Here is a 14,196-nt window from a genome sequence, read left to right as displayed (position 1 = left end):
GGTCACGTGGCGGCAGGCGGATGCGGCCGCGCCTGCGCCGTGCGCCCCGGCGCTCGCGGGCCGAGTGCGGGAAGCCGGCGGGCGGCGCCGCTTCGCGATGATGGCGGCGGCCGCGGCCCGGGGCGGCGGCGGCGGCGGCGGCTTCGGCTCGGGCGCCGGCGGCGGCGCCTCGCGGGGTTTCTACTTCAACACCGTCTTGTCGCTGGCCCGCTCCCTGGCTGTGCAGAGACCGGCGTCTCTGGAGAAGGTAGCTTGGCTGCGGGGCGCGGGCTGACAGGAGGACTGGCCCGCGGCGCGGGACGCGGGGCGGAGGGCTGAGGGAGGCCGCGGGGGTCCCGGCGGCCGGAGACGGCGGCGCGGCGAGGGGCCGAGGGCCGGGGCGTGCGAGGCCCGTGTGGCGGGCGGGCCCGGAGGCCCGGGCGGGCTGAGGCGCGGGGCTGCCTGGTGACCCCGGCGGGCGGCTCCCCGCCTCGCCGCGACGTTGCCTGACCTTGGGGCGATGCCGCGCGCGGGGCAGGGGCGCTTCTCGGCGCGCTGCGCTCGGCGGTGAAGGGCGGGCGCAGCAGCGTCACTGAGCCGCGGACCCGCTGCGCGGTGTTTTTCTCTGAGGCGAGAGGAGGCGTTAGGCCGGCTGAGCAGAGGGCGTGGGACCGCAGAGCTCAGCCCGGGGGTTCCTTATCTTGGGAGAACGGTGAAGCGAAGCCCCGAGGGCGCCTGCGACAGTGGCGGAGACGCAGCCTTCCGAATGGAGGGTCCTTGCACCGTCACTGTGGCGTGTCTTGATCAGGTGACCTCAACACTCGGAGCCTCTGGTGTCCTCGTCTGTGACACGAAGTTCTTGAGCGTTAGATGAGCTGGAGGAGAAGGTGCTTGGACCACGTAGGTGCGCAGGGAAGGACCGCTTTCCTTCGCCACCTGGGGTGAGGATGAAGGGGACGACACGACTCTTCCCCGGCTTCCTGGAGGGTGGCGAGAGCCTTATCCAACAGCAGAAGAGCGGTTGGGGGTGGTTTGTGGCTCTGGGGATGGGTGAAGCTAAAAGGCTGCTGCACGCAGCACTTGGGCAGAGTGACCTGGGTCTTCCTTGACTCCTGTAGATTGGCAGACTCACAGAGGGAGCAGGTCTTGGGAAACTGATGCCAGCCTAGTCAGAGAAGGAGTGTAATCGAACGGAAAGAATATGGGTTGTAGAGATAAGACCACCTGAATTTTAATCCTATATCATTCACTTCCAGTAGTGTGACTCGGGGCAGCTCAGTTCACCAGTCTAGTTCTCTGCTTTTTCCTGAAAAATACAAAATACTTGATGAGACAGATGGGAGGATCCACAGAATGCCTCGTGTAGACCCAGGTGCCTAGTGGACGACCCCTGTTGGCATTTCGTGAGCCTCATGGTGGACCACAGCACTGCTTCATGAAGTCAGATCTGCAGCTGGCATTCTCTTCTTAGGAGGAGGACCAAGACTGCTGTCAGAAGTTTGCTCACTGGACTCGGAGAAGGGGGTGCAGCGAACTGGATGATCTTGCAGGAGGGTGTCCTGGGGCTCGAGCAAGGGGAACACATTTCCCCACTCACTAACTGAAGGATGCACTTTGCGCTCAGCGCTCCTGATTCAGCCTTCTTTGCCCATCACAGGGACCTCCTGTAGCTGCAGCTCTGTTGTCAGTAGCCTTGTCTCTTACACTAAGGTTGCTGTTGTCAAGATTACGGAATGAGTGACAGTTAAATAATGTAGCTTTCAGGTTGGCAGGCTCCCTAACCATCTCTTACTCTGCCTTCAGTGTCTCTGCCTCATTTACAAACCACTGCAGGAAAGAGTTAACAGCAAGCCCCCGGGGCTGCTGTCTTCAGAAGGGTCTGCTCAGGAAGTTGGCCCTTGGCTGGTGTGGGGAGTTTTGCGCTTGAACTGTCCCTCCGTCCCCTAGCACCCCTGATAAGGGTGCTTCACTGTGTCTGACGCCGCACAAGCAGCATGGTTTCTGTTGAGCACCCACTTTCTAGGCAGGCAGTGCCTAAGTGCCCAGCCCCCAGCAAAAACCTTGGCACAAACCTCGCTGCTGTGAGGGGAGCGTGCTTGGGGTGCACCCTCAGACGAGGCAGGGCCCTGCGGAAGCCCCCGCATGGCTTTCTCCAGACTCCAGCTGTCCTCTTCCTCCTTGAGACCCTTTCGCTGGGTGACATTTAACCGTGAGGACACCTGTGTGCGTGCGGCCCTTCTGCTTCTTTCGCGGGAGGAGGGTCCTGTGGCTGACTCCACTGGATACCTGTGAATTTCTCCTGTCCTCTTCTACCTTCCTGAGGCTCGGTTACACCCCGGATCACTGTTCCTGTTCAGCCCTATACAGTGTGTCTGCTCACTCCGCTCCCCTACTTAAAACAGTAGACGAGAAGCCCTTCGCATTCCTGAGGGAAGGATTCTCGAGGTTCTTAAGAGTAGAGGAGTTTCTGAGTACCCACCTGGGGTAAGAAAGTGAAGACTTATGCGGAAAGGTGAGTGTTGAAAGTCTCCCCTCCCGCTTCTTTGTCTTCACTTCTCTCTTCTTCTTTTTTCCAAAGAGGGCAGAGGCCTGAATGGGACCTGGTACAGATAGGGTTGGCCCAAGGAAGGCTGTTTTCTGAGCTGGGCCTGCCGCCCTGGCTCAGACATGGGCGCCCAGGCAGCCGGCCGTGCTTTTCGCGGCCCTGGGGCACGTTAGGGACACAGCGTCAACATGCCCTGTCTTTGTCCCTCGGCATGCCACGGGGGGAGGGTGACGCACTCCGTTCACCCCCCTCACCCAGGCTGTGAGGCCCGGCCTGTCACAAGGCAGTGCGTTCGCTTGTCCTTAATTCCTTAGTTTGTTCTTTCTTCCAGAAAACGCGTATTGATCGTGAGGTCAGGCAAATGAGAAACTCCTAACTTGGTTGCTCGGGTGACCAGCAGCAAGTCAGCTCTGCTATGTGTCCGCTGGGTGCTCTTGTGTCCCGGGTCTGGCGACCAGGCTCAAGGGCTCCTGGCCTCTATTCTCAGATTCTTGTCTGAGCTTCAGCCTTTTCCTGCTGGGCTGCTTCTAGGACTGCGGTCCCAGCCTGAGGGTTGCAGCCCACCTCCAAGGGCCACTGTGATGCCCACCCAGGCCGCAGCCCCTGCCTCTGGGAGAGAGAGGAGAGGAGAGCAACGGAGAGCGAGTCCTGTCTACAGCGTGTCCGTCTCTGGTTCCCATGTCCCGCCCATCTTTCTGCTCTGCGTTCCGGGCTCCTGCCTGTCTTGAGAAGGCCGCCGAGCTGCCGCTGCCGCCGCCGCCTGTACCCTGTGCCACACGTCTCTGTGCCCTGGACATCAGGGGGCCCGCTCCTGCCTCCTCTCCCCTGGCCTGCGCTGAACCAGCAGACCCCGTGTCCGGGCAAGCGGAGCCATGAGCAGACCTGCACAGCAGGCGGCCTCCTGTGCCTTCCCGCCCCTCTTCCCGCCCTCCAGAGCTGTGTTTAGATCCTCCCCTGTGGTTCTTCCTCAGAGTGCCAGAATATCGGGGCGTTCAGCTGGCTGCCCCGGCGTTTAAAGGGCCCGGCCTGCAGCGTGCGGTTGGACTAGACCCTCCCTGCTGACAGGTGTGCGCCGGGCGGCGCGCAGAGGGGTGGCCAGGAGCTGAGCCGATGGTCCAGGCTGTGGGGGGAAAGTACTGCAATTGGCCTTTCTTCAGCATCACGAAGCTAAAGGTGTCCTCTCCTGCTCCCTTTCCTTTGTGAAGCCGCGTTAAAAGGGAAGCACTGAGTGAGAGGAGAGAACAGGCTTCGGCAGGGGGTGTTCATGCCGCTGGGGCCAGCGCTGTTAAGTCAGCTCTGAAACGTTTTAGGAAGTACTTGGAAGAAGAAGAAAATCTTTACCTGGAATCAAGCCACATTTAACTATATTAGTTTGCGGGGGCTGCCATAACCAAGTGCCACCTACCGGGGCTTAAACACCAGAAGTGACTTTTCTCACGGTTTGGAGGTTGGAAGGCCTGAATGAAGGTGTGGGCCGGGCTGGTCTCTCCGGAAGCCTCTCTCTCTGGCGTGTAGACCACCGTCTTCTCCTGCGTCCTCAGTGGTCTGCCTCTGTTCTCTGTGTCCTAAACCCCCTGCTTAGAAGGAAGCCAGTCCTGTTGGTAGGACTGGCCCTCCCTAATCACCTAATTTTAACTTAATCACCCCTTCCATGACCTGTGTCCAAATGCAGTCTCATGCTTAGGTACCTGGGCATTAGGACGTCAGTGTATGAATTTGGTGAGAGGCCCTGCCCAGCCCATCCCATGAAGCCATCAGCATGGTCATTTCCTAAAGCTCTTTTTAGCCTTTAACCACGTATAGGTATGTTCACTGTTTTTTTGCAAAAGTAGCCGATAGTTGTTGTTTTCATGGTGGGACATGGTTTTTCTCACTGGTGACCCGCACGTCGGCGTCTCTGTTGGCCTCTCTGGCCTGGCCTTGTGCAGCAGCGCGCTTGCACACCTGGCGCCGTCTTCTCCTGAATTACGTCCTTGGGTCACATCGCAGGCGAGTCTTGATGTGAACTGCCCACCTGCTTCCGGAAGGTTCTGCGTGATGTGATAGCGTTGGTAAGACACCTTGTACTGGTTTATCTATAGCTTCACAGGGCTGGATTTTGTCGTATGTTTTCCTGCCAACTCAGAAAGCCTAAGAGGGTTCCTTATCCTTCTGAGCCCAGGATAATGTTTGGCTGCGGTTGGCTCTGTTATACCGTGAGGTAAGCAGACAGCCCGCAGGGCAGAAGTGCTGGCATTGCGTGGCACTGCCATGCCCTCACCTTCTGTGCTCAGATTGCGTGGCGCCGCCACGCTCTCACCCTCTGTGCTGTGGGAGCTTGGATTCTGTGTTCTCTCCATGCTGCAGGGCTGCTGCTTGAGTCCTGACTCTGGGCCAGGGCCGCTCTGGGTCCCAGCTGCGCGCGGGGTCCTGGTCTCAGGTAACTTTGCGACTCTGCAGCAGTCCGAGGAGCCGGGCTGGCCAATGTCTGTCCAGAGAGCAGTCTGTGGTGAACCCTGTGGCTTTGGAATAAAACCCTCTGGGAAGATACTTGGCTGTTTGGTATTTTGCTGGGGTGGGGGCGGGGAGAGGGAGGAGCAGATAACTTCTAATGTGGGCCTAAACTCTTTCCTTGTGGCTCTTGGTAGGTTTGTGAAGAATGTGATAGAAGGTAATAAAGTGAACCGAGCCCTGAGGCAGTCAGAGCGCTGCAGGCCTTGCTGGGGGGTCACCCTCAGTGGAGGTTTTTCATGGGAACGGCCATGGGCTTTGCATGTGCTACATGCTCTGGCTGGTGAGGCGGGGCATTTCAGGTGGCGGAGGCGGAGAACCAGCGTTGGGAACAGGATTTGCTGAAAGAGCAGAGTGGAGACAGACAAGCTCTGGGGGTGGGGGGCCAAACCCAGAGGCCACATCTGCCTGGGGAGCCGGGGAGGGCCTGCGTCTGCGCGGGGAAGCGCTTATGGCCGCCCTGGGTTCTCTCAGGAGCGTGTGCGCCACCGCCCGCTCCCCCAGAGGGCAGAAATGTTCCTTTTCTGACTCCTCGGTGCAGACTCGCGTTTTGCACTCTCTGGAAACGGCACCTAGTGCCTTCCTCCAGCGGCAGTTCCCATCGTCGAGTTTAGTTCTTGAAATGTTTCTGTGTGCTTGTTCTCCTGGTTTCTTATTCACATATTTATTCTTGTTATCTGCTTCTCTCATGAAAAAAGCTTGGCCTCTTGTGCACATGACCACACCAGCCAGAGTGCAGCTTTCAGTTGCATGAAACCCTGCCGCATAAATGCAGGTTTGCGGCAAAGTGACTCCAGGCTCACTTGCCTGTATTCACTGAGTCTGAAAGACTCTCTCTGCTGAAGCCACTGTCTTCTGAGCATCTCTGTTCAGAGCTCGTCCGGAAGCTGGCATTCAGGCCAGCCGAGGGTTCACCATGGTGAAAGTAAAAGACGCTGGCGTTCATTCCCACACGGTCTTGGAGGGCCTGTGGAGGGCCAGGCCCTAGAGGGGCACAGAAATGAGCACAGTCTTGCTGTCATGGGGCTTACTGTGGAGAGAGACAAAGCAGCGTTAGACAAAAACTGCAAGTAAACACGTGGAACGCTAACAGGTGCCGTGAAGGAGAAGTCCGCGGTGTAGATGGTGTGACTGATGCACGGGCGCGCCGGGAGCATTCTCTCGTGGCCGAGCAGGGGCTCTAGAGCCCTGGGGCCCTGCGGCCTCACCGGGGACAGCAGCTCTTCGCCCCGGAACCAGCGGGGAGCCCCAGCTGCAGGCTCTCGTCAGGCTGGGGACGCTCCCGCACCTTCCTGGTTTGTGGAGGGGTTTTGTCCAGAAGGCTGCTGCATTTCTCAGGTGCTTTCCTTGCAGCTGTTGCAGAGCTGGTTTTAAACTTGGTTAGGGCGGGTCTGAATCAGCTTTTGCCACAGGGACATTCGACTCCCCTGCCGAGGCGTGGCCCTGCGGGTTCTCCATGGAAGCTTTGCGGGCTTGTCGCTTTGGCTGGAAGGAGCCCAGGCTCCTCCCAGCTCTCTGAGGGCCTGGGAACCGTTCGGCTCCCAGCTGCTTGCTTGATTTTTGCCCCACTTCTCGGGGTATGACCCTATCCTGGTCTGTCTGAGCGTATGCACCAACGACTCGGATTTGCGGAGCTGCTTCCAGTTGGCGCCCTCTTCTCCCAGCTCTCCAGCCGCTTTCCCTGTTCCCCGTCTCCACGGCTTCGTGAGAGCAGCGGGACCCACTCTGCGGCCAGGGGCGCGTCTTCTGGCAGGAGTCCCGGGCAGCCGCAGGGCTCAGCTCGGCGCCCCCTCCCTGGCCCTCAGCGCAGTGTGCGAAGCGCGCTTTCACGTGTGTGAAACGTGCTTTCATGTGTGTGAAGCTGCACTTTCACGGGTGCGGCGCGGGCTTTCACGTGTGCAAAGCGGGCTTTCACGTGTCTGCCCGTTTTTCTGCTTTATGTCAGGAAGCTGTGTCCACATCCCGCCGTGGCCTCGGGGCTGCAGGTGGGAGTTCCCCGTCCACGGGATTTCACTGCAGGAGTCTGTCAGCTGGTTCTTTCACACCTGAGGAAGCTGAGGCTTGAGGGAGCTGCTTTGCCAACCTGCCAAAATTGTCACAGACACTGTTGTCTATCAAGGCAGCTCTGAATCTCTTAGAAAATGCTGGCTTATGTTCCGTGTTCTCAAGGCGGCAGGACATAGAGTGAAAAAAAGCAGATTTAACAACAGAAAACACCACTAATACTTACAGCTTAACGTTCAGTTCTCAGGGAATTTTGTTCCCCCAGGAGACTATGCCCAGAGGTTTCAGATGACGGAAGCTGCGTGCTTTGAGAGCAGTTCCGTTGGCCCTGTGTAAGGAACGCTGCAGCTGCAGCCCTGCTGCGCCCTGCAGGCCCCACGTCCACCCGCGCACGCCGACTGCCCCGCAGCGCTCGGCCCCGCGTCCTCACTCGGGAGGGCGCCTAGTTCTGGGTAACGTGCTTGGGCCTCGGCCCCGCGTCCTGACTCGGGAGGGTGCCTAGTTCTGGGTAACGTGCTTGGGCCTCGGCCCCGCGTCCTGACTCGGGAGGGTGTCTAGTTCTGGGTAACGTGCTTGGGCCTCGGCCCCGCGTCCTGACTCGGGAGGGTGCCTAGTTCTGGGTAACGTGCTTGGGCCTTGGCCCCGGCGTCCTGACTCGGGAGGGTGTCTTGTTCTGGGTAACGTGCTTGGGCCTTTCCTCACTCTGGCAGTAGCTTCACCTCATGGCACAAGGAGCTCGTGGCAGTGAGGCTCCTGCCCACCTCCAGGGACGGGGGTGGCTGGGAAGGCGGGGTGCCACCCCCCTCAATGTGTCCATTCCAGAGGACGGTTCCCAGACCCTCGGAAAGATCCCTGGTCATAAAGCTCGCACGGCGCCAGTCTAGCCTTCAAAAGAGTGTATGTGCCTTTCCACGAAAAAGGAAACCCTGCCAGTGGCGTCCTCCAGCATGAGTTCTCAGAGGAGGAGGGGAGGAGAGGCTCTCCGCCGACTCCCCGCAGGGAGAGCCAGCCTCCTGCACGACCTCCATCACCTGGTTTCTCGCCCGCCTGGAGTGAGGGCAGGGCTGGGTCCAGGGCTCACTGCATCGCGGCGCCTCCTGTGGTGGTGCCAGTGAGCAGAGGGGCGCTGCCCCCACCCACCCTCACGGGGCAGGTGCTGAGCCCGCTAGGACTGTGCCTCGGTGCCTGGCCCCGCCGGGATGCCGCATGGACAGGAGGCTGAGGCTCTGCGCGCCGCTGGGTGACTCTGGGTCTAACTCCAAAGTCCACGTGCGTCTCACTTCCGCGATCCTTACCCTGCCCCCCAAGAAGCCTGCAGGGACAGAGGACAGGACGGGAGCACGCTGTTGAGAAGCTCAGGCTCGGCGGTGTTGGCGCCTGCGAGTGTTGACCAGTGGTCCTCTCCGTGTTTGGTCAGGAGGCCTGGCCAGTGGCACCGCGTTTCTGAGTCTCGCTCCGCCCTGCAGCCCCCCAGGGTCCCCCTGGCTGGGCTGGGTTGGGCAGGGCCTGGGTCAGCACGCTGCTCTGTCAGCTCTGGGCCTCCGTGGCTCCCTCCCTTCTTGCCCGTCGTGGGGGGTCTCTTCCGCCTGAGCATTTACTCACATGGCACGGATTCCCCTCTTGTGTGTATTTTAATGTTAACCTACGGGACGTGCTTCCTCATGACACAGGGACTGTTTGCCTTTAGAACACATTATGGCAAATATAGAAAAAACATGAAGAAGAAACGCAACACCTCTGGTCAGCCTGTCTCTTGGAAGCATTGACACTGATTTTTTTTTTTTTGACCCCAGCGTGCAGCTTTCAGAATCTTAGTTCCTGGACCAGGGATTGAACCCCGGCCCTAGCAATGAAAGCGCAGAGTTCTAACCAGTGGACCGCCAAGGAATCCCGATACGTTTTCTCCCCACACTTTTTCTGTATGTAATTCAGACCTTGCCTTCTGTTGGCTTCTAGAACGTTTAGAGCATTGTTCTGTTTCATGAAAAATGCCATTGTTAATGTCTGTGCCATTAGGTTAAACTTTACAAAAGCATTGTTTTTATAGATCAAAAATGTTTGCATATCAGCAGTTTCATAGGGTTTAACCTAATATTTGATCAAATGGTTGGCCATGATTACTCCTGCAGTGTTTTAGATTGTTTCACATCTTCAGTTAGTAAACACAGTACTGGGGCGAAAGCACTTTACATAGCTTTTGCCAGTTTCTATAAAGAAAGCTGAGCGCCGAAGAATGGATGCTTTTGAACTGTGATGTTGGAGAAGACTCTTGAGAGTCCCTTGGACCGCAAGGAGATCCAACCAGTCCATCCTAAAGGCAATCAGTCCTGAATATTCATTGGAAGGACTGATGCTGAAGCTGAAACTCCAATACTTTGGCCACCCGATGCAAAGAACTGAGTCATTGGAAAAGACCCTGATGATGGGAAAGATTGAGGGCGGGAGAAGAAGGGCACGACAGAGGATGAGATGGTCGGATGGCATCAGTGACTCAATGGACATGGGTTTGGGTGGACTCTGGGAGTTGGTGATGGACAGGGAGGCCTGGTGTGCTGCAGTTCACGGGGTTGCAGAGAGTCGGACACGACTGAGCGACTGAACTGAACTTGCCAGTTTCAGTTTCTCCCCGTGTATTTTCTGTTTTAAAATCTTAAGGGAGCAACAGAATTACTTTCTATAAAAAGCCCTCAGTAGTAACTGACTGATGCATTTTCAGGGCAAATGCCAAGCATTGGGTTCAGTTTCCTTTGCCCATAAAACGTCCCACCAGACCCTGTGAGCGGCAGTGAGAGCTTCTCATCACATCCATGGTTGCAGCGTCCGCGCCTCCTGGTGCGCCGTCAGAGCCTCCTCTGCAGAGATTTTCAGGATTGGCATCCCCTGTTTTCCTTTCCATACTGAATCCCGATTTTTGGTTCTTTGGTGGCCTTTCCTGTTGGTTTGTTCTGACCGTCATCCAGTGTTTTCATCTATCCCGTTAATTGCTGACTGTCCACCCACCGCCCTCCACTTGCCACCAGGGCGCGTCCAGTAGCAGTGGACACTGTTTACTGCATACCTGCTGAGTGCCCCACCCCGTCCCGAGTGCTGTACACACGCTTGGAGTGTAAAGAGCTGTAGGTGGAGGTGGGATGCCTGCGGCTTTGGCCACCTGCTCACGGGCGCCGCTGGGCAGCAGGGACGCGGGCTGCCCCGCGCTGAGGGCAGGCCTCAGCCACCGTGCGTTACTGCTGCAGGCGCGGCCGCTCGGCGCTCAGCCAGGGCCGCACAGGGCGCGCGCGCCACTCAGAGGCTGCAGGTGTGCTCGCCATCGTCTTTACACTGGGGAAACGGCCTGTTGGTTGCATAGACTCACTGGGCTTTTTCGTACTGGTCCATTCTGAATGTGGGCTTATATATTTTTAATCCATGGTTTTTTGTCTCATTTTCCAGGTCCAAAAGCTGCTTTGTATGTGCCCAGTAGATTTCCATGGGATCTTCCAGCTGGACGAGAGGCGGAGAGATGCGGTGATCGCATTGGGTATCTTTCTCATTGAATCTGACCTACAGGTAAGCCTTTGCGAAGTGAAGTGTTTTTGAGTGCAGGAGACGGTGCAGTTGGGGTTGAAGTTTGTACCCGCTGCGTCCACCTAGATCCGAGCCGGAGGGTGGGGTAGCTGGACGGGTGCACGTGACCCCTGAGGGTCGCGTCCTCGGGGGCGTGTGCTGTGGTCCCGCTGGGGTGCGCTGGTGCTCCGGGAGGGGACTTGGGTTTCGCCTCAGCAGAACGCTGCTGAGCCAGACGCAGAGGAGCCATTATTTTCCCTTTCCAAAGGACAACACTCTTTGAGATAATCGTGGTGTCTTTTTCAAAACTATGATGGATATGAATTAAGTTTTAGAGCATGTGTTAATGTGCCTTTTAAAGGTGATTTTAAAAACCTGTGGCATAATTTGCAACCATGTTTTCGAAACGACCGTTTTCTCAGCATCTCAGGACGTCTGATGGTGTCCCCTTCTTGGGAATTATGCTTGTCTGGTCCTTCAGCAGGAGACCACTGAGCGACCCCGTAGGGGGAGGTTATGAACTGACTCCCTTCAAGTGATTTTTCCCCTGGCTACTGCTGGCTGTGAAGTCTCATGCCCCGTTGGAGAGGACCAGAAGGAAGCGTGTGGGAGCATGTTTAGGGGAGGAGGGAGGCCAAGAGCAGCTGCGGCAGCCCCGCGTCCGGAAGCCTCTCTCTCCTGGAGGTCTGGTCATGAGGCCTGGATGTGGGGCTGGGGGCTCTGAGCACCCGTCAGGGAGCCGCTCCAGGCGAGTGCACACAAGCCTTCTGCCAGGCGCCAGAGCCAGCTGGACCCAGGGCAGCAGGGGGCAGGCGTCGGCCCGCCTGTGGGCTGCCGTGCGCACTCCCTGTTCTGAGATGAGGAGGGTGTGGGTGTGCTTGGATCTGGGCTCAGTCTGTACTCAAAAGCCATGTGTTTAATTAAATGTAATCTTCTTTGTTTTTTTCTTCAAGCACAAAGACTCTGTGGTTCCTTACCTTCTTCGACTTCTTAAAGGTCTTCCGAAAGTGTATTGGGTAGAAGAGAGCACGGCTCGGAAGGGCAGAGGTAACTTGGCTCAGCGCTCCCCGGAGCACAGGAAGCATCCGTGTGCTCCCCGTCTGAGAACGAGGGTGCAGCCCCTGCCGCAGCAGCTAGGTGCCTGCAGCCATTTCTGCTCCCGCTGGGGGACAGCGGCCCGCCTGCAGCCCCACGCAGAGCCCCCGCAGGGCGGGCTGAGTGGGACCATGGGGACCCTCAGGAACCTCTGATCTCGTCCCCCATCCAGCAGTGGGTGCTCGGCTATCCCTGAGCTGGTTTGTCACCCTGCAGTCAGATCCGTTTTCCAGAGGGCTGGCGGCTGCTCAGAAAAAAGGGCTGGGCCGCAGGGTCCTCTCTCGGTAGTCTCATCGCTTCATCGATATTGCTGCATTTCCATTGAATTTTACACCTTTAGAAACGGACTAAATTCGTGTGTTTCTGTCTAGCTGGTATTTGATTTTGAAATTTCTTCAAAGACAAAGAGAAAGTGAGATAACCTCCCCTCTTCCTTCCACTGCCCTCCCCTCCCTTCCTCCCTGCTTGCCTCCTTCCTCCCGTCCTTCCTGAAATATTCACACAGGCCCACGACATGCCAGGCATTGTGCTAAATGCTTATAACGCCCATGGTCTTACGAACGGATTTTCCAAGACTCTAAAGTCAGCTTGGAAGATCTCCAGCATTTCAGAGTTCATGACCCTTCAGACTGAAGTTTCCTTATAATCTCTCTCTGAGGCCTGAGGCCCCCACCTTCAGATCTCACTGGGGCTTGATGCCTGCAAAAAGGCCCCGTCTCCTCTCCCGGTGGCATGGCTGGCGTTTGTTAGGTGGGCTCATCTGCTGGAGCCCGTGCTGGCCTCAGGCACCGCCTGTGTGTGTCTGCCCGGGCTCCTCCTGCCCTTTGGATTTTCACCATCGCTGGTGGCTGGTGTCAGTGTAAAGCTGACAGACTCTCGATTATGCAGATATCCTGGAATCTGGAAGACCACAGATGAAATAGAGCACTGTAAAAAGCGAGACACCTGTGTGCACTGTTGCTGTCTAATCTGGGGAGAAGCAGAGTCCTAGAAAACGTTGATCCTAGTTTATTTCAAAACAAGTACCACTTCTGTACACATGGACTCGCTCTCACGAAGTTTTGAGCATCACTGAAAGATCGTTGGAGTTGTATAAGTACCTGATTGCTGGGTGACACCTCAGCCTCCCAGTTTCTGTTCCGGCAGTGTCGCTCAGCTCTGATGCATCCAGAGCAGCAGCTTCAGCTCCGGGGGCTTCTCAGAAGGCAGAGTCTCAGGCCCTGCGTTGGAGCTGCCGAGTTAGGACTCGGGCCAGGGAGCAGACAGACCGCTTCAACAAGCCCTCCCGGGGGTTCTGGCCACACTCATGCTTGAGAAGGACCTAGAGTTGTGTCTCTGGATCACATGTGGAGAAGTAGACATGTGGCGGGTGGCTGCCGTGTGCGTGTGTGTCCTTGACTCGGTGCTGAGCATCCAGGATAGGTTACGTGTCCAGTAGGGACCTGGCCTCCCCGGCGGCAGGCCTGGCCTTCCCTCAGTGCCCTTCACAGAACCGCCACTTCTCTTTCGGGCCTCTGGGTGCAGAGCTCCCTTCCTGGCCTGAGGCCCTGCTCCTGAGAAGCTCCCTCCAGAGCACGTCTCTGGATGCTCCTCTTAGCATCTTAGACTTTCACCGTCCGTCAGAAGAAGAGAGAAATAAATGTTAACTCAGTTTCAAGTGATAGTGATTGGTGTTTGAAAGTCAGCCTCCGTGAGATATCTCCCACACACTCAAGACTGAGTTCCCAGTTGCATGTAGGTTGGAAATAAAGCATGGAGGCTGTTGTGGTAAAAGGCACTGTGATCTCAGACTATAAATGGGCTCTGGAAGCATCTAAGTTTCTTGAACTGAATCATTTTGTTACGAGGAAGGCGGGGTGTTTCTCAGGAAACATGCTGGGCCCGTACACTGTTGAGAGCGGCCTCTGCAGGGAGTGGGTCCTTGACACTGTGTGAGGGGGAGCAGCTGGGCAGGGTGATGGTCCGACTCCTGTCTCTCTGCCTCCAGGTACCCTCCCAGTGGCTGAGAGCTTCAGCTTCTGCCTGGTCACTCTGCTGTCTGACGTGGCTTACAGGGACCCTTCCCTGAGGGGTGAGGTGAGTGTGCAGCGACTTGGTGCCTCCGTGTGCGCAGAGTCCCATGGTGCTGACGGGACGGGAAGCAAGGTCATTGGGTTGCTCATGCTGACTTATGGCACGTGATTGACAACACGGCTGAGAAACATGGAGTTCTGCTTGCAGGGCTGTCCCTGCTGACCCCCGGGTCCGGTTCGGCCTGCTCTCCCGGCTGCCCCGTGCAGTGAGAGGTCCTGTGTCCCGCTGCCTCCACGCTGGGGGCCAGAGGGGCTCATCCAAGAGAAGCACTTCCTTCTAGGAGTAGGAGCCGTTGGTTCCTTTAGGTGCCCCAGTTTTTCTCCTTTTAGTTTATTTTGGTGGAAATGCTGCTTCAATGTATTCCATACTCTCTCCTTGTAAAGAGGAATAGGAGGGTGACAGGCTTCGTCTTAACCAGATCTGTTAGTCGCACAGTCGGTCTCCCCGCGCAGCTGGCCTCAGGC

At 57.2% G+C, this 14,196-nt stretch overlaps 1 protein-coding gene across 2 annotated transcripts in view; it reads left to right on the top strand.

The window, feature by feature from the left end:
* Nucleotides 1–29: 29 nt before the first annotated feature.
* Nucleotides 30–14,196, top strand: part of PI4KA (phosphatidylinositol 4-kinase alpha) — a 58,944-nt gene continuing 44,777 nt past the window's right edge. For both annotated transcript variants that reach the window (XM_055549797.1, XM_055549796.1), the window contains exons 1-4: nucleotides 30–247; nucleotides 10,451–10,567; nucleotides 11,518–11,611; nucleotides 13,647–13,735. In XM_055549797.1, coding sequence (XP_055405772.1) covers nucleotides 98–247; nucleotides 10,451–10,567; nucleotides 11,518–11,611; nucleotides 13,647–13,735 — 450 coding nt within the window. In that variant the 5' untranslated portion in view covers nucleotides 30–97. The remainder of the gene's footprint in view (nucleotides 248–10,450; nucleotides 10,568–11,517; nucleotides 11,612–13,646; nucleotides 13,736–14,196) is intronic.

Source organism: Bubalus kerabau, chromosome 16, assembly GCF_029407905.1.
Source record: "Bubalus kerabau isolate K-KA32 ecotype Philippines breed swamp buffalo chromosome 16, PCC_UOA_SB_1v2, whole genome shotgun sequence".
In the NCBI taxonomy this organism is placed as follows: domain Eukaryota; kingdom Metazoa; phylum Chordata; class Mammalia; order Artiodactyla; family Bovidae; genus Bubalus; species Bubalus kerabau.
Note: the sequence above shows the minus strand (reverse complement) of the source record. Positions and strands in the feature narration are given on the sequence as shown.